This window comes from Notamacropus eugenii, chromosome 1 (assembly GCF_028372415.1).
Source record: "Notamacropus eugenii isolate mMacEug1 chromosome 1, mMacEug1.pri_v2, whole genome shotgun sequence".
In the NCBI taxonomy this organism is placed as follows: domain Eukaryota; kingdom Metazoa; phylum Chordata; class Mammalia; order Diprotodontia; family Macropodidae; genus Notamacropus; species Notamacropus eugenii.
The window spans coordinates 711,887,238-711,907,046 of record NC_092872.1 but is presented as its reverse complement, the minus strand read 5'-3'; the positions used below and the strand labels follow the sequence as shown (position 1 = coordinate 711,907,046).

General features: G+C 42.2%; 2 protein-coding genes across 3 annotated transcripts in view; both read left to right on the top strand.

Annotated features, from left to right (window-relative positions):
- Window positions 1-3,211, top strand: part of DHODH (dihydroorotate dehydrogenase (quinone)) — a 13,925-nt gene extending 10,714 nt beyond the window's left edge. For both annotated transcript variants that reach the window (XM_072636484.1, XM_072636483.1), the window contains 2 exons: window positions 106-265; window positions 1,505-3,211. In XM_072636484.1, the coding sequence (XP_072492585.1) occupies window positions 106-265; window positions 1,505-1,559 (215 nt within the window). In that variant the 3' untranslated portion in view covers window positions 1,560-3,211. The remainder of the gene's footprint in view (window positions 1-105; window positions 266-1,504) is intronic.
- Window positions 3,212-14,999: 11,788 nt separating this feature from the next.
- Window positions 15,000-19,809, top strand: LOC140521454 (haptoglobin-like). Its single transcript, XM_072636485.1, has 5 exons — window positions 15,000-15,104; window positions 16,738-16,817; window positions 17,162-17,263; window positions 18,022-18,096; window positions 18,853-19,809. Exons 1-5 carry the CDS (start codon window positions 15,100-15,102, stop codon window positions 19,626-19,628), a joined length of 1,038 nt encoding a protein of 345 aa, XP_072492586.1. The 5' UTR covers window positions 15,000-15,099; the 3' UTR covers window positions 19,629-19,809.

Sequence of the window (19,809 nt, the reverse complement as noted above, 5' to 3'; positions counted from 1 at the left end):
CCCTGAGGGACTGTTCATGGCTCTGCAGTTGTTGTGTGGGTGGAACGGGACAGAGGAAGAAGACACATGGGCACAGGTGGTCATTATCACTCATTTACTCATCAGGCAAGATCCCCATAATTGGAGTCGGTGGAATCAGCAGTGGGCAGGATGCGCTGGAGAAGATCCGTGCTGGCGCCTCCTTAGTGCAGATGTATACGGCCTTCACCTATGGGGGACCACCTGTGGTGGGGAAAATCAAGCGGGAGCTTGAGGCCCTTCTGAGGTAAGTGATCTGAAGCAGTGTCCTCTAACTGGTCAGTGCCAGTGTGGCCTGCCTGTGCTTGGCCACTTAGGCTCTTCCTGCTGACCTGGTTTGCAGGAGGTTCTGCTCCCACCTGGCTGTCTTGCATGGGCTGGCCCCTGAGCCTGAAGGGTTCTCCTTCCACACTCCACCTCCTGAACCCTACCTTCTTCAGGAAGCCTCTCCTAGTCCTCTCTGCGTCTAGAGCAAAGGTGCGGAACCTGTGGCCTCAAGGCCACATGTGGCCCTCTAGGTCCTCAAGCACAGCCCTTTGACTGAATCTAAACCTCAGGCTCAGTCCCAACTTGAACTCAGTCAAAAGGCTGAACCTGAGGACCTAGAAGACCACATGGGGCTTTAAGGCTTCAGGTTCCCCATCCCTTGAAGGTTACCTTCCCTCTGCTCTGCATGGATCTTGTATATGCCTCATTCTCTACTTGTTATCTCCCCTCTTAGAATGGAGGCTTCTTGGAGCCCTTGGAGGACTGTTCTTACTTCTCTTTGGGTTCCCGGGGTATAGCACAATGACTGACACACACAACCACCTCCCAAACGCTTCTTGATTCATTGATTGGTAGATGCAGCCTTTGAGCAGGCAGAGTGTCTTGTATGTCCTACCTGGGACGGATACTTCCTAGGTAGGAAATACACAATGTACAAATCTTAATGTAAAAGTTATTAGTGCAGTATATATTTAATTTCATTATACTTTCTAAGAACATCAGGAGGATTCCTGTCTTCTCATTAGTAGGACTGGTTTTATTAATGAGCCAACCAGTTCCTGAAAGTATAGAACCTATCCACTTCCTGGTTTTAAAGAGGATGTTGTCTGTTGGATAGAGCCTGGGACGGATGGAAACACGTCATCTCTGGGGTGATGGGCTGCTGTGAGAGAGCCTGGGATAGGCAACTTTCATGAGTCACCCTGTTCTTTTAGAAGAGAGATAGAGATCTAGGTTTGACAGAAGAAAAAATGTGCTCACAGCCAGAGGCCTCCAGGAGGAGAATGGGCCACTCAGGGAGGAAGGAGATCCCGGGCCAATAATGGTGTGGATGGAGTTCCTGGCCCAGCAGTAGTTCTGTGAGATGGGGTCAGAGGTTTGTTCCAGCTCTGAGGTTTTGTGCTTCTGGGACACGCAGGTAGAGACCACAGGTTCTCCTGGAAAGCTGGGCTAGCAGTTTGTGAGGTCTTTACAGTGGCCTCTGTTTCTTTTGTTCCAGAGAGCAGGGTTTCAGCCAGCTCACAGATGCTATTGGAGCAGATCATCGGAGGTGAGCAAATTGTTCTTTGTGGAGTGCGAAGTCGTGACCTTTGTGGATGGAAGGAAGCCACCTCGAAGCTGATCCCTGCATCCCGGGAGGCTTGACTTGCTCACTTGGCAGGACTGTGAAGGACAACGACTCGGGCCTTGAGTCCTCAGAGCACTCTCCTTTGTGGCCTGCTCTGACTATAAACCTCAGTCATGATTCTTTCCAAATTCAGGCCCCAAGATCTTTCATTCTAGTGAACATTCTGTACATAAGAAAACTGTTGTGGAGTCGGGTCATGTAAAGTTTGTATTGGAACTCTAGCCTCTTTCCCTAGGGCCTCTTACTCTCTCCTTGCCCCTCAAAGCATTGTGACTTGGATAAGGCTTTCCTAGTGACTGCAGGGCTGAGCTGTAGTTCTCATGGGAAGCCTGGGCAATGGCCACTTTTCTCCTCCAGGAGACAGACAAGACTAGGGGAGGAGACTGAGACATTTTCAGGTCTCTCCATGGGCCTTGAAGGACAGCTGTGCAGGGACCTACTTCTGATGGAGAGGCAGTAGCACCTTTTCAGACATCGCCTATGCATGGATTGGCTTTGCTTGGTTGACTGTTTGTGACAAGATTTTTGTTTTACTACTCTGTCACAACAACAATAACACTCATTATGGCATTTCTATGGTGTTTTAAGGTTTCCAGAGCCATTTCCATGTGTCGCCTCATTTGATCCTCCTAACAAGACTCAGGTGCTATTCTTTCCATCTTATGCCTGAGAAAACTGAGGCTGAGAAGGTGAAATGAGGGGCAGCACAGATTTCTGAGGCACAATCTGAACTCGGCTCTTCCTAGCTCAAGGTGCAGCACTCTGCTCTACCTCCCAGCTCCCCTGGGGAGAGTGGGAAAGGGAGAAGATGGGGTTGGCCGTAGAGTTTCCTGATCTCACAAAGATGGGGAGAGAACAAAAGGAAGGCCAGAAGGAACGCAGACAGGCTGACAGAGGTGGTGAATGTATTGTGCTTAAACAGAAAAGCCCCCTGTACCTCAGGGAGGTTTGCAGTTTCCTGTACAGTCCTTTTCCTCTCCAGTGCATATGTATACATTTGTTTTATTAGGTGTTTGTTAAATTTAGAATTTTAAAAATAAAACAGAACAATGTAGAAAGGACAGACAAGCAGGGACAGTAGTCATGGTGCAGTGGGAATAACAGGTGAGTTGCCCTCAAATAGGAAAGCATGGCAAAGTGAGAGATGAGGATGAGGGAGAATTGGAAATAAGAATTCCCCCATGATGAGCAGGGGTGATGTAGATGTGGGCTGATGGAGGTTCTTTGGTTTGAAACCAGGATGATGAGGATCTAACGTAGATTATGTAGAGTAGAGGTGTGTGGGCCCTGTTGTAGGAAGATGGGGCTCGCAAATGTGTTCCAGGGGGCAACACTGGAAGCACTGGTTTTTGTAGGGCCTTGTTCTGTGGGTGCATATGAAGTTCTCACCTTGGAGGGAGGGAGAGTCACAGACACACAGGGTGGGGCTCTGAAGGGTTTCTGTGCCTTTGAACTGAGGGTGAAGGATGTTTGCAACATGGGTGGGGAAAAACTTGGTAAAGGGCTTTGTGGAACCTCCCAAGCCCTTGATGTCTCAGTCCAGCTGCATGATTTCAGTATAATTGGTTTCTTTAGTAATCTTGTGTTTTATTTCATACATTTAAAAGCAGTGTTCTGAGAAGGGGTCCCAGACTGACAACTAAGAGGGACCAACACACACACACACACACACACACACACACACACACACACAGTTAAGAGGACAGAAGCCCCACTTCATGTTTTGTGTGTCCCTTGTACCCCTAGATAAGAACCTTCCCAAGGGCGTGGACTGTGTCTTATTTAAACTTTGTGGCTATCACTATCGCTTAGCACATAGCAGGTGCTTAGTAAATATTTCATAGAATTAAATTGAAATTCTAGAGGTCACCAGGCACATGGCTCTTAAGTCACTTGAACATGGAGTCAGAGGATCTAGGCTTTGCTCTACCTCCATGACCCTTTTCTCTAGGGTGACTCACTTCTCTCCAGGCCTCAGTCTCCTGTCTGCAAAACAAGGGACATGGAATAAATGACCTTTGAGGTCTTTTTTATTCTCTAAAACTTTGCTGTTATGAAAACTCCCCACAAAAAAGTAGAGGAACTAAGAAATAATTAACAGAAATGAATAATCATTAACTGAAGAAATAAATGGGGACTATGTTTTTTGGAAGCCAAAGAACAAAGTATCTAGATAGAGCCCCTTGACCTGGGGTTTGTCAGTGGTGGTAGTGATTAGGTCCTCTTCTGTCTCCTGTTTCTTTCATCTGACTCCTCAGGGGGGGGTGTGTGTGTGTGTGTGTGTGTGTGTGTGTGTGTGTGTGTGTGTGTGTGTGTGTGTGTGTGTGTGTGTGTGTGTGTGTGTGTGTGTGTGTGTGTGTGTGTGTCTGTGTGTGTCTGTGTCTGTGTGTGTGTGTCTGTGTCTGTGTGTCTGTGTGTGTCTGTGTGTCTGTGTGTGTCTGTGTGTGTCTGTGTGTGTCTGTGTGTCTGTGTGTGTCTGTGTCTGTGTCTGTGTGTCTGTGTCTGTGTCTCTGTGTCTCTGTGTGTCTCTGTGTCTGTGTGTTTGTGTGTCTGTGTGTGTCTGTGTGTGTGTGTCCAGGGACAGTCATTATAAGAGCCCAGGCAAGCATCCTTCAGTTACCCAGGTTATGGCCTCACATTCATCCTTGACTCTTCCCTTTCCCACCTCCCACTCCCTGCTTAATCAGTCCTCTCTGGCCATACCTTCCACATCCATCTGCTCTTTTTTCACTCATCCCTCCACCCCTCCCATCCCATTCTAGATCTGGCTGTCATTGCCTCTTGCCTGGCCTCTTATACAAGTCTCCCTAATGACTGTCCCTGTCTCCATTACATGGCTGCTAAAATCATCCTGGTATTAGCACAAGTCCGATCATGTTGTCCCCCCGCCTCAGAAACCTTTAGTTGGCTCTGCAGCCCACACAGGGTAAAATGCAAGCTGCCAGCCTTGTGTTAGAGACCCTCTGACTCCTGCTTCTGGTCTCCTGGCCTTATTTCTCTGAACTCCTCACACACTGCTTCAGCTAAGGTGGGCATGACCTGTTCCCCATCTCTGTATATGAGTTCACTTAGGGTGTCCCCTATGCCTGGAGTCAAGCAAAAACATCCCTAAAGTTCCAGTTCTGATATACTTTTAGACTCAGGGGCAGCTAGGTGGTGCAGTGGATAAAGCACCAGTGGAGGAGTCAGGAGGACCTGAGTTCAAATCTCATCTCAGACACTTGACACTCACTAGCTGTGTGACCTTGGGCAAGTCACTTAACCCCAACTGCCTCATCCTGAGTCATATGCAGTCATTCTGATGAATATCTGGTCACTGGATTCAGATGGCTCTGGAGGAGAAGTGAGGCTGGTGACCTACACAACCCTCCCTCACTCAAAACAAAGTCAAGTACAAGTCATGTCATTATTTCTCTGATGGCATGGTCTTCTTCGGCAATGAAAGATAAACACACACGTGCCTAGAGTGAACTCCCCCATCAGCTTAGCCTTCCCCTCTCTTCACAAGGCCTCTTCCGATCCCCTCCTAACCCAAAGGGATGCCTTTCTCAGATTTTTCAAGGTATTTTGTCTAGACCTCTTTTCCCCCACCACATTTGCTGGTATCCTACTCTTTGGAGGCATCTCTGCTCCATTAGATTACAAGTCCTTTGCCTTGAAGGCCAAAAAAAAAAGTTTTTCAACTTTGTTTCCCCAAAGCCTTGCACTTAACAGGTGCTTAGTAAATGTTCTTTAAGTTGAATTGAATGTCCTGAATTTTCTTCCCTGTAATCTGAGTACACTTTTATTTGTTTTATCCACAGTCTTGAGCTTGGTGGTGGGTAACACATTTCTATGTGTGATGAAGCATGACTTGAAATAAGGATGACGGGGTGTGGAGGTGTTGCCACATCCAGGCTTACCAACCACTGACACCACCCCGTGCCCCCACCTCCACTGGGCTCTTAATGCCCTTTGCAGTGAGCCAATTTTATTTCCCTTCTACAAGATATTTAATAGGCTCTTCCTTCTCTTTCCCACTCACCCCTGAAAAGCTGCAAAGATAGCTGTGGGTTGTTACATGTAGTGGGAGAGATAAAATAAATCCTTTTGTGTGCAGCACAGTGTATAATTAGGGTGCTTATGCTCCCAGGCTTTGCAGAAGTTTTGCAAAGCAGTTCAGGTGTTTGTAGCTTGAATCATTTGGGTATTCTGGACACTTCAGGTTCACAACTGAAATCATTATCTTTTGCCCCCAAACCCTCCCCTCTTCCCAACTTTCCTGTTACCATTGAGGGCACCACCATCTTCCCAGTCACTGGGGTTCACAACCTAGGGTGTCATCCTTGACTCCTCGTTTTCTCTCCCCTCTCATATCCAGTTTGCTGCCAAGTCTCTGTTTCTACCTCCATAACATCTTTCATGTATATCCTCCCCCTCTCTTCTGATCCTGCCATCATCCCAGTATAGGAACTCATTACCTCATACCTGGACTATTGCAATAGCCAGCTGGTTGGTCTCCTTGCTGCAGCTTGTCCCATCCTGGTCAGTCCTCCACCTAAAGCACAAATCTGACCATGTCATCCTCCACTTCCAGAAGTTCTCCATCCATTCCAGAATCAAATATAAAATCCTCTGTTTGGCTTTTCCAGTCTTTCATTAGCTGGTCCCTTCCTACCTTTTCAGAATCTTACATCTTACTTCCTTACACTCTACGATCCAGTGAAGTGGATCTCTTTGCTACTATTCCTCAAACACGATGTTCTGTCTCCCAGATGTGGGCATTGTCCCTGGCGATCTCCCATGGCTGGAATTCTCTCATCTCTCTCTCCTAGCTTCCCCAGCTTTCTTCAAGTCTCAGCTAAAGTTTTTCTGCAAGAAGCCTGTCTCTTCAACGTAGTGTCTGTCCTCCTTCACTCTATGATTGCCTCCAACTTAGCCTGTATAAATCTTGTTTGTATGTGGTTGTTTACATGTTGTCTATCCCATGAGATGGAGCTCCTTGAAGGCAAAGACTGTTTTTGCCTTTCTCTGTATCCCCACTGTATCACAGTGTCTGGCACGTGGTAGGTGTTTAATAAATGCTAATTGACTTGCAAAGACTAGGGCTTGGCATGTAAGGATCCATTACTAAGAGGATTCTCTAACCCGCATAAGTATTTCCATTTCCTTCCTGCAACTACTGAAGACATTCTGTTTTGACTAATGCAGAGAAGGCTTTTGCAAGTCATGAAAAGGAAGAGACCAAGTCAATAAGCATTTATTAAGCACTTACTGTGTGCAGGCACTAGGTCAAGATGCTTGCAAATAATCCTAAGGAAGAACTGAGCTGGCCTTTTATACTGTAGACCTCATCTGGAAAAGTGTCATTAGGACCAGCAGCATTTTCCTGGTTTTATTTTTCATGTGGCTGCTTCACAGAAAGCTCCAGTTGGTGGTGGGATTTTGGCTGCCGGTTTTTGTTTGTTTGTTTTTTAAATTGCTTTCAGAGTATGAGAAACAAAAAACCAACCCAGTGCTGGACATTCTTTTGATATGGGCTATTTCCCAACTTTCTCCTCCTGGAAATCCCCGGCTCCTCATGCCCAGTTCAGGGTTCCCTGTGCCAGGTACAGTGTTTGTTCAGATATTTCTTGAGCACCTAATGGTATGTAAGACATCTTGTTCTTGAGGACATTCAAAAAAGTGAAAAATAACTGGACTGGCAGGGGTGAGGCCAAGAACAGGGCTTTGGTCATTGTTACTATTGTTTTAAAGGGGAGAAAGTACTTGAAATGTTATTTTCTTCTCTATATTTGCCTGAGATTGTGGTCTGGTGGAATGGATTAGGAGCAGGATGTTCTGGCAAACCACCTGACCTTCCAGACTTTGAAGTTCAATCTGCCTCATTGACATTCTCTCCATCACTTCTGAGGGGTAAGAAGGAGCTGAGTTCCATCAGGACCCTGATTAGCGGTCAGCACAGATCTGAATCCTCTTTCAAGCAGTCCTGTGATGGGGGCAGGTTGTTTAATCTCCATCTCATCATCTGCAAATTGGGAATAATTATGTATCTGTTGTGTATCTTCTTGTAAATCTTAAATCCATAAGGAGATGCCAGCTTTTTTTTTTATTATGATCTGACCTTTAAAACCTAACCCAAATGCTACCTCCTCCTCCAAGACAGCCCTCCCTGATCTCAGCTAAGTCAGTTAATGACTTCTCATAGCACTGTTTTGCAATCCTGTAATGCATTTATCATGTTATCGTATGTATTATAGTTACGTTGGTGTATAACTGGACTAAAAAACTCCTTGAGGGCAGAATGTATGTTAACTAAATTTTATATATCTATCAGTGTCTGATAGTACTCTGTGCCAGAGGTGTCAAATGTGCCTTGGGCATCATGGCAGCCATAACATTTCCAAAGTCAGGGAAACTGGATTAAAATATTATTGGGAAATATCTAATAAAATAAACAAAAATACAATAGAACATAGATAATGTTAACATGTTTTCTAGGTCAATATGTGGCCTGCAGGGATCCTTGTATATAGGTTTTGTTGTTATTGTTCAGTTGAGACTTTTCATGACCCCATTTGGGGTTTATTTGGCAAAGACACTGGAGGGATTTGCCATCTCCTTCTCCAGCTCATTTTACAGATGAGGAAACTGAGACAAACAGGCTTAAGTGACTTGCCGAAGGTTATACAGGTAGGAAGTGTCTGAAGCATGGTGTTGTTTCTGAACTCTCTTATCATCAGAGGTAATAGAGGGGGTTAAATTCAATGGAATTCGAGTGGTTCTGTTATGCACTCGTGATTTTAAGACTGGAAAGAGAAGGAGAGAGTAATACACTAGGTGGGTAAGGGAAAGGAAGGTTAAAGAACATGGTGTGAAAGTATATGCCTATGTAAGCAAGGAGGAAGGGGTGGGGTGGGGTGGGAGGAGAGAGTGACTGACATTTGAACCTCACTGTCATCTAAAATAGTCAAAGAATAAACATACAAAGATGTCTTTGGCAGTCCTTTCCTGCCCTTCCCATCCAGTACCCTCATGTTGTCCCTGGCTTCCCATTCATGTCTCTTGTTGCATTCCCAATAGGCCGGGCATTGCGCCATGCTTAGGACCTTTACCCCTTTCCCCCTTTCCCTCACCAAAACATCATCAGGTCTGTGTTCCACTCTCTCTGAGGCATGTTCTTTGTTTGGTGACTATGGGGGGTGGGGGGAGGAGGGAAGTTTGACCAGAAAAAATAGTAATAATATCTAAAAGCTAGAAGTGACTTTTGAAATCATAGGAATCATCAAATGTTAGAGACAGAAGTTTCCTTATAAATAGTTTAGTCCAATAATGTCATTTAGAAGCTACAAAAACTGAGGTTTTCAGAGATGAAGTAATTGTCCAAGGTTACAAGGTCTAAAATGGTTTTCTCATGTATAAGATATATAAATTAGCCCTTTCTACCCCCTTTTTACACCTAAAAGACTGATACATACGCATGAAAGTTTACTTCTCCACTTTTCTCCCCCAAAGCTGCAAGGTTTGAGGGAATGTAAAAACAAGAGCAAATACAATTTGCAAACAGTGATCCCAGCATTCCTGGAATGACAGAATCCCGTAATTCTTGATGTTCAGTAACTGGGGAAGAATGAGAAGATGCGCAATTTACTGGAAATCTCTGCTTAGTTTCCTTAGTGGGACAAACTGATATCTTGTACTGGGTAAGCAGCTTTGAATTCAGTTTCCCTGCTTCATTTTTCCCTCAAGGTTGCCAAGAGCGCCCTTATGGAATCCAAAGGTCTCTTTTTCATTCTTTTTAAATTTTTTAACATTTATTTATTTGTTTGTTTGTTTTAACTTTCAACATTCACTTTTGTAAGATTTTGAGTTTTAAATTTTCTCCCCCTCCTTCCCTTCCCCTCTCCCCTAGACAGCATGCAATCTGATATAGGCTATACATGTACAATCATATTAAACATATTTCCACATTAGTCATGTTGTAAAAAAGAGTTAGAACCAATCTCTTTTTCATACTTTTTTCAATCTCTTTTTATACTTCAAGAGCCCAGGTTATTAATATGGGGTCCGTGAACTTTTTTTTTAAACATAAATTGATAAATATATTTCAACACAATTGATTTCCTTTGTAATCCTATGTATTTCACTTTATGCATTTAAACACATTATTCTGAGGGAGATTCCATAGGCTTCCCCAGATTGTCACCCAAGAGGTCCAGGACATTAGAAAAGGTCAAGAACCCTTATCTAGAGCGCCTGCAGCTACATTCAATTCTATTTTCCATATTATTCTATTTTCCAAAAGGTCATACATAGATTTAGAACTAGAAGGGACTTCAAAGATCATCAACCTTTTATTTTACAGATGAGGAAACTGAGGCCCAAGGAGGTGAAATGACTTGCCTGAGGTAACCCAGACAGTGAATGGTAGGGTCTGCTTTGAAGTGAGGTCCTGAGGCTTCATGCTGTGTCCTATTCCCAATGCCTGGCCTCCTCTGGGGATTTCGTCCCATGGGTAAGAACTCACATTACATAGTGCTTTCAGGTTTACAGAGCCCTTTCCTCACACTCTCCTGATGATCTAGGCTGTAGTACAAGTGTTATTTACACATTTCAAAGATGAGGAGGGGGGGGGTCAGAGATTTTCTGGTGACTTTCCCTGTCACTCAGCTTGGATGTTTTGGAGCTGGGCTCCTGTGCTGGGACTTCTCTGACTCTCAGCCTGGCCTTTGCTCTCCTAGGCTATGCTACCTATATTTGGGATAATGGAAAAAGTCGAATAGACCTGGATACCAATCTTGGCTCTAACACTGTGTGACCCTGGGCAAGTCATTTGGCTTTCTCTGTGCTAGGAAAATGGGGAATAATTCATTACTAACCTCATAGGATTCTCTGGGGAACTGTCTGATTAATGTGAAGCCCTACAGAAATGCATGTTTGGCTCACTCTTGGATAGTTATTTCAGGCTCCTCTTATCACCTAACCAACTGAAGCCTTTTTTGCTGTTCCCTCTTTAGATCAGAGCCCTTATTAAGCTCACTCACAATGCCAATGTCAGATTTGAACCTCTTACTCTCTTTCTATCCCTGTGTTTTCAGCTGCCCAGCTGCCTTGAATGTCCCTTGGACACTTGAAATTTAAAATTTTACATGGTTAAATTTAACAGCGCTGAACCTGGGGTCAGGAAGGGGTGAGTTCAGATCCTGCATATAATTCTTATTAGTCGTGTAACTATGGACAAGTCATTTCATCTCTCTACACCTCGGTTTCCTTATCAATAAACAGGAATTATAATAGCACCTACCTCTGGATTGTTGTGAGAATCAAATGAAATCATATATCATAATAGTGATAATAATAATTAACCTTAATGTAACAGCTACTATGTGGTAGACAGTGTGCTAAGTGCTGCCTGGAAGGTAGGTGTATTTATTATTCATGAATATTATTCACATTTTACAGATGAGTAAACTTAAGTCAACAGAGGTTATGCAACTAGCCCAGGGTCACTCAGCTGGGAAGTGTCTGAGGCTGGATTTGAACTCAGGTTTTCCTGACTCCAGACCTGGACCTCTATCCACTGAGCCACCTAGCTGCCCCAGGATATCTCCAAATTCTTAATGCAGTTTTAAGCTTTGATAACTTTAGGAGTATAAGGGCTTCAAACTTAAAACTCCCCCCCCCATCTGAAATATCAATTATTTAGATTTAAAAAATATTAAAGTTTTTATTAAAATGCTATACATCTCTCTAGTTGATTTTGTAAAAACTTTCAACTGCCACTCAGTGACTAAAAGGATTGCATTTGAAATCCTAGGCCACAGATCATCCAGAGAACAAGGTTTTGATGCATACGTGACAGTTTTGACATGATCCCACAAGACAATGTCTGATAGAGACACATCAGGTGACTGAGGTGGTCAAGTAAGAAGACCCCTCCTACCAAGCCACTGCTCTGAGAGTGTCATCCAGAAACTGTGGCTCATGAAATGCCCTGCATTGTTAAAATTAAAATTTTTTACTCATAATTCATAAAACCAAATAAGTATAAAAGGAATTTAAATAAAATTTCAAGTGATGGTTTTTGTAAGCCTATAGCATTTATACTTCTAAAGTTATTAAAACTTGAAACTGCACTAACACTTTTGGGAAGCCACACTTCTCTGGGTGTGCGTGTATTTTGGCATGTATGTAATATAGAGGAGTTTACAAACTTTACAATGCTAGGTAAATGCTGGCTTTTATTGTGAAAGCCTGTGCTCCATCATATTTTCCACACACATTTACCCATTATTAATTTTCCTAAACCTGTCAACAGCTTCATCCTTTTTTTCTGATGTCCCAGATTTATAATCTTGGGCTATTTTCAACTCTGTTATCAACTTTATTATTTTTTAAAATAAATTTTTAGTGTTGCCTTTGATTTTTATATCACCCAAATTTCCTCTTTTTTTTTATCCCAGAGAGCCATATCATAAAACAATTATTTTTTTAGGTTATACATGTCTAGTCATAACATATTTTTAAACATATTTAAACAAAATGTATTTTTAAAGACAAAAAAAGAGAGAAAAAGATGACAAAACTGATTCTTGTATAAAAACCATTGGAAATATATGTGATGCTCCACACACATACACCTCCCACTTTACAAAATGGTGGAGTGGGGTGTCTTCTTTTATCTCTTCTTTGGAGCCATGTTTATTCTTTGTAATTTTGCAGCGTTCACTTTGGATTTATTCGGTGGCTGCTTTTTCCTTTAGCTTGTTGTAGTGACTGTGTACACTGTTTTCACCATCCATTTTCCATGTAATGTCTCCTTGACTTACTCTTTCTTTCCTTTTTCAAAGTCATCAATTTCATCCAGGTTCTCACCAGACTATGCTGAGATTATTGTACCAGCCTTCTTAGGATTCTTGCCTTCAGAATTCCCATTTTGATCCATTTTATAAAAAAAAAATCTTAGAGTAATCTTTCTCCAAAACATTTCATCTTGTACTCTTTTGTTTAGGAACCTATTACATCTTAGATAAAATACACACTTGGATAAAATTCAAGACACTCCACCAGATACTTCCCTTCCCCAGTAATATGATAATTATGATATTTGTTCACATCCCTTTCTCCTTGCCTTAATCTCCATGTTAGTTTTTTACTTGTAATGCCCTTTCTCTTTTTCCTGAATCCAAACCAATAATCCACCTAAAAATGTATGATTTTCCTTCAAAATCCAACTCCCTAAATTCATTTCTTCTTGGGAGGTCTCCTAATCATTGTCTTTGAAATGTGGCTACAATAACTAGATATGGATTAGATTGGGCTTTAAATGTTGACTTTGCTGTGTGTAGTCTTGGGCAAGACATTTAACCTCTCTCTCCCTCAGTTTCCTAATCTTTAAAATGGGTTAATTCTTCCACTAACAAATCTCAGGGTTATTGTGAGGAAAGGACTTTGGAACTTTTCGTGATTTTCAGGCAAGTCCAGTGATTTTTAGATTATCCTGTCCTATTTTCCAGGTCAGTTGTTTTTGATTATATATTACATTTTCTTTTAAAAGTTGTTTTAATATTTGATATCTCATAGAGTTGTTTCCTGTTTGGCCCACTCTGTTTTCAGGAATCAATTCTTGAGTAATGTTGACCACTATATGCTGTGAGCATTTGTTGTCCTTGTTTTTGATCCCTGGGTATTCCATTTTGTGTCCTGGTCATTTCTTCCAGGTATGACTGTTATTTTTGTGGTCAGGACATTCTTTTTCTCTGAGGTTCCAGGTCGACTTGTTGCAGGGAGAGTTACTCTCTTCTGATTTGTACCTTAGATTTCTTTCTGTCCGAGAAATTGCTTTCTTGTTTTATTCTTTGAACTCATAGTGTGGCCTCTGTTTCTCAATTCAAATGCCACGCCTGTACCTCTGGATTTTTTGGGTGGGCCCTGCTTGATTCTGAGTTAGGTGGTTAAGACTAGGCCTAGTCTTCTGCCAGAATTATCTGTCCTTGTCTCCTTCTGTGATTTGGACCTAGGTTGCCTGGAGGCTGCATTTCTCCTGCTATGGATGGAGTCCCTATGCTAGGTGCTGGTTTGGACCCCTAATGGCTGAGGCCCTGGGTCACCTGGCTCACCCCCTCCCTCACTTTTCCCCGTCTCCTTCCTCAGATGGGGCCCCTGGGCCACCCTGTCTACTGCCAAAATGAAGCACTGGGGTTGCCCATTCTGGGCACTGGTTGGGCCCTATCTCCTTTGGTGGGACCCAGCTGTTCAATTAGTACATGGCTATTTTACAGTTGCATACTTTGCTTTCTGTGTACCCTAGCCTATCCCTGCTCAGAACTGAGGAAGATGGAGATCCTTTTGTGTAGTCATTGCCGTCTCTCTTTGGTTTTATCTCTGTTCCCTCTGATACACTTTTACAGCTTGACTGGGGTGTTTGGGGGGGAATCTAGGCTCTAGGTCCTAACATAATGCCATATTCCCACATCAAAGTTTGTAATTTCTAAAGCTTTCCCTACTGTATATAATGTGATATTCCTACTACTGTGTATCCATGTACCATTTCTTATATTTTAGTTTGCACTTGGATTTGGTGTTCTGAAGCAATGTTATGCAGATTGGCCTCCTCAATAAGAATATAAGCATTCTATAAACAAAGAATGTCTTCTTTTCCTTTTGAATTTCCCCAGTCCCTTAGTTGTTGTGCAGTATTTCGCACTTAGTAGGTTTTTGATGCATTTAATAAAATCTGAGTTACTAAAATAGAGTTAGAATGACATTCCTCTTTGGGGGTTCCTAATCATTATACTAAAGAAAGAGAAATGTCTTACTTTGATGAATTGAAGATTCAGTCACCCCCCTATAGCAGCCTAGGCTTTTTTCACTGTTGCATGTGTAATAAGATTGGGTCTTCATCATAGGATTGACCCTAACCCAAGGTTTTCCCTACAGAGCAGTTCATAAAATGACACTCCCTAACATCTTTCACTGATTGCTGGATAGAGAAATTAGTGGTTTTGAGCAAGAGATATCAATAGGAAGGTACATAAAATGAGTCTGAAAGAAATGCTTTCTACAAGGCCTCATCTTGGAAGAATGTAGCAGGTTTACAAAGGATTAATAATAGCTGACAAAAATCTTTGCCTAGTTTTGGAAATGACAAAGAAAAGCAGACTATGTCCCAGAAAGGCTCTTCCCAGCCTTCTCAAGAGCTGGTTCCGAGAATCTTTCTGGCAGAATCACAGGGCCATGGAGCTGCCAAGTCTATGAAGTACCAGGATAAAAAGTAAGAGAAATTGAAATATGATGCAACATCTTAGCTTCCCTCCAGTGTTTGTGGTTTTGTTATTGGACAATGCCAATTGCCTCAACAAGGCCAAGGTCAGGTGGTCACTGGAATTGCAAAACTGAAAGGGGGCTGGGTACAGCAATGGGAGGATAAAAAGACTGCAGCCATCTCTTTCACATCACTCTTCTCGTAGACGCAACACAAACCCAAGATGAGGTGAGTGTTCTTGTAACCTTTTAATTTTTCCCCCTTTTGCTTTTTTATTTCTTTTTCCCATTCTTCTTCCTGCTTGTGGCACTAAGCATGGAAGGAGTAGAATTCAAATGGGCCCCCCCATGCAAACAGGGCAAATGAACTATGTACTGGTTGAAGGATTTGGTATCCCTCATCCTATTCTTTCCTGGCAAGTGTTTTCTGATGCCCAAGGTAACACAATACAAGGAGAAGGTTCATGTCCCTGTTTCTGGGTTTCCATTTAACAAGGGTTGCCAGGAAATCTGTACCGAAACACCTCCTTGACTTTGATCTAGATCTCTTTACAGTGTCTCTGCATGCCAAGCTGTCAGGACGGGTATCAGAGGGATAGGCAAGAGAGGAGATATGGTTAAGTATCTTAAGTACTGTCTGACTAAAGGAGAAGGGGAATTTCGAGTGTTTTTGGAATTTCTTTTCCATTACCTTATCTATAAAATGTGGAATTGCCAGTTTCAGAGACATATGGACCTGGGTTCAGGTCCTTTCTTTGCCACATATTAGTTGTGTGACCATATTGGTTATGAACCCTTGGGAAAGTACTTCTCAATGCTCTAGGCAACTCTCTGAGACTAAAATTGCAGGGATGGCACCAATCTGTATTGGCAGAGGAGCTTCTTATGTCAGTGAAATCACAGGTTTGGTTAAAAAAAATGGGGTTACTATTGGTTCTAATTCTTCTTTACAACATGACTAATGTGAAAATGTTTAATATGACTGTATATGTAGAACCTGTATCAGACTGCATGCTATCTTGGGGTGGGGGGGAAGGGAGGGATGGGGAAAAAATTTGGAACTCAAAATCTTATGGAAGTGAATGAATATATATATACATACATGTGTGTATATAGACACATATACATACACTCATACATATACACACATACATACATGCATGCAGTCCAAGGGGGAGACAAAGCAAGCAAATCCTCCAGGCAAAGGTGGATTCCATCAGAATGATTATAGAACTAGAGACTGTATATTAATTTTTATTAACAACGATGACTCTTGTTTCCATTAATAATAAAGTAGCAGTGATGACAATAATAAAAAAATGGGCATAGTTACTACCTCACAGGGTTGTTGTGAAACTCGAATGAGATGAGGCATGAAAAGTGACCTGCACATTTAAATGGAAAATGCCCGTTATTTTATTATTATTATTCACAGATGATTCATGTATCTTTCTAAATTTTATCTCCTGGATGTTGCTAGAAATGAGGGCCTACCAATAGCAGTTATTGATATTCTTGTGCCCTTTCTATGGCTGCTCACTTTCAATACAGCTATGGGCTGGTTTGTAGCAGGTGGCAACTTGAGATCCAGGGAATTCATTAAAGGGGATCAGCTTCTCACCCAGTAGAATAGAAGCTCCTCAAGGGTTGGGATTGGATTTAAAAAAAATTATATCAACAGCACCTAGCACATTTAAAATAGGCACTTGATAGATACCTGTCGAATGGAATTGGTCCAAGAAACCCTACTTTCCTTCTTGGGTTGCTTCATGGTCTCTGCCCATGTCTGTGTTTGATGGCCAGCCTATCTCTTGGGAAAATGAAAGACTGGCATTGCCACTTTGTCCACTGTCTTTCCACAGGATTCTGTATACTGTAGTTGCCCTCCTTCTGTGTGGACTGCTGTCTGCAGGTGCCCAAAACAATGTCCTGGATATGGAAGGTAGGTGTGCGTGCCATAAGGCTTGGGAGGGTTGTGAAGAGCAGAAATGAGGCAGATAGCCATCGGCCCTGCTGCTTCATTTGTAGCACTTGGTGTTACGATCTTGGTGATATCCAGAGAGAAGACTAATCTTCCTTTCAATGTTGAATCCTTTGCACTCTGGGGCAAGTGTGTCTCATCACTATCTTAACTTTTATTTTCATGTAAAGTATTAGGGACCCTATCATTTAGTAGCTGCTTATTTTATGCTTTTGAATACACAATGGAGTCTTTTTCTCATCTGAGCTTTGGTGTGGATCTGCTTTGGTATCTTAACCTGACCTCTTCACCTTCTTTTCTTACAGATGACATCTGCCCCAAACCTCCTCCTATTAAAAATGGGTATGCTGAGCACGCGGTTCACTATAAGTGTGACAAGTTTTACAAACTGAAAAGTGATGGAGATGGTAAGACCAGAATGACTGTTACTTGATACACTCCTCCTTAAGAAGTGGAATCAAAGCCAGTGATGCAGAGTCATAAATAAATTTCCAGAAGTCCATGATTTCCATAAGGAATTAGTCCTACCAGTATTATCTTGGGGAAGTTAAAACTTCTCCCATTTCTTCAAATAGGGATAATACTACTAATCTGACACAGGGCCATTGTGAGGATCTACTGAGGTCATGTATACAAAAGTGTCATTGGGATAAAAGAATATTGTTTAAAATTTCTGTTTTATCTGATGCATTTGGCATTCTTTAGTAGGGGTTCTTAATTTGGAGTCTGTGAACTTAAATTTTTTTTTTGATAACTACACTTCAATAGAATTGCTTTCCTTTGTAATCTCTATGGTAAAAAAAAAAAATTGAATTTAAAAACATGGTTCTGAGAAGGGGTCCATTGCCTTCACCAGACTGCCTCGAAAGCAGGTCATGGCACATACAAGGTGAAGAACCCTTGCTCAGTTACTATACTGTAAACTCTTTGAGGGATTATTACTCATTTCATCTTTGTATTCTCAGAACCTTTCACATAACAGACACTCAAAAAGTTTGTTGAATGAATGCATTCGCCAGTGAATGGACCTTACCATAACCCTTCTATTTCTTCTATATCTGGGGCTGTTTTGTGCTCATTCCAGTTCTCAGTTTTAGTGCCTAAGTTTCAGAATGAAATTGCTTGATTTCAATCTTTCTTGGCACTTTATCTTATCTTTCCTTAGGCATCTATACCTTAAATGAAGAGAAGCAGTGGACAAACAAGGACGTTGGTGAAAAGCTCCCTACGTGTGAAGCAGGTGGGCATAAGAACTATGGAAGTGAAGCAAAAAGTGTGGGAAGGAAATTGGGTGGGATGGAGCAAAGGCTAGGTCACACACCTGTTCCAATGCTGCATCTCATCTGGCCTACTCAAGAGATGAGAAAGGGAATTTGAGACTCTCAGAGAAACAAGGTCTATGTAGCCAAACTAAGTAAAGGACTGAGCAGTGATTTGTTGATAAAGTTGGGACATTACTGACATCTGATTAATGGGAACCTTTTGCTCTTTTGTATCTCTCAGATTTAGCACAATACTTCACATATAGTAAGCAAACACTTGGATTTAGGAAGAAAAATTTAAGGGAAGCCATGAATGAATCAAGGAAACCTGTCAATAAAGATATAGATTAGATATAGGCCTGAATCTTTTCAGTATTTTTTCAAGTATAAGCAAAAATTTCTTAGGTGAGCAAGAAGCCTTCATGGCTGCTCCACCCATTTGCCATCTCTTTCTAGGTAGAAGACAGTCAACCCATAGGATGAGCGTGTTACTAAACTCAATTCTAACTAAGGTTACTATGAATTATCATCTACTCCAGGCAGAACACTTTCAGATGAACTCCAAGGGACTCTCCAAATAGATGAATGCTGTTTAAATAAGGCAGTCATTGGCTAGGGCTTGAATATCTTTTTCGTATATATATTTTCACTCTAATGGCATTTTAAACTCTGTCTCACATACTGGGAATCCATTTCATCTCTTCTGCCCTTGTTTTTCTTCTCTTTCCTACAAGTGTGTGGAAAACCTGTGAACCCAGCCAAACCAGTACAGCGCATCATTGGGGGCTCACTAGATGCTAAGGGCAGCTTTCCTTGGCAAGGTAAAATGGTTTCCCAGAAAAATCTTACCAGTGGAGCCACTTTGATTAATGATCAATGGTTGCTGACCACAGCTAAAAACCTCTTTCTGAGTCACGAAGAAAATGCCACTCTTGAAGACATCGTCCCTACCTTGAAGCTTTTCCTGGGGAAGAAGCCTGTGGATATTGATAGAGTGATTCTACATCCCGACCACTCCGTGGTGGACATTGGACTCATCAAACTTAAAAGTAAAGTACTTGTCAATGAGAAGGTGATGCCCATTTGTTTGCCCCAGAAAGATTATGTAGAAGTGGGGCGTGTAGGTTATGTGTCTGGTTGGGGAAGGAACGTCAACTTCGCTTTTACTGAACGTCTGAAGTATGTCATGCTGCCTGTAGCTGACAATGACAAATGCATAGAACACTATGAAGGCAGCACGGACCCAGAAAAGAAAGGAGAAAAGAGTCCTGTTGGGGTCCAGCCCATATTGAACCAACATACATTCTGTGCCGGCATGACCCGATTCCAAGAAGACACATGCTACGGTGATGCTGGCGGTGCCTTTGCTGTTCATGATGAAGCTGATGACACCTGGTATGCAGCTGGTATTCTGTCCTTTGATAAGAGCTGTGCAGTGGCTGAATACAGCGTTTATGTCAAAGTACCTTCTATCCTGGACTGGATCCAAGACACAATAGCCAGCAACTAAACAGGAGGCTGGCTGGAACTCAGTGCTTTTTGTTTTTGCACCAGCTCAAGGCTTGTAATGAGTTGTACAAGATGGCAAGATTTCACATAAGGCTAGGCAAGTTGGATGTCACACAAAATATCTGTAAATTAGTGGGAGCTAGTCCAGCTAAGTATAAACAATAAAGTGGCTCCTGAATATA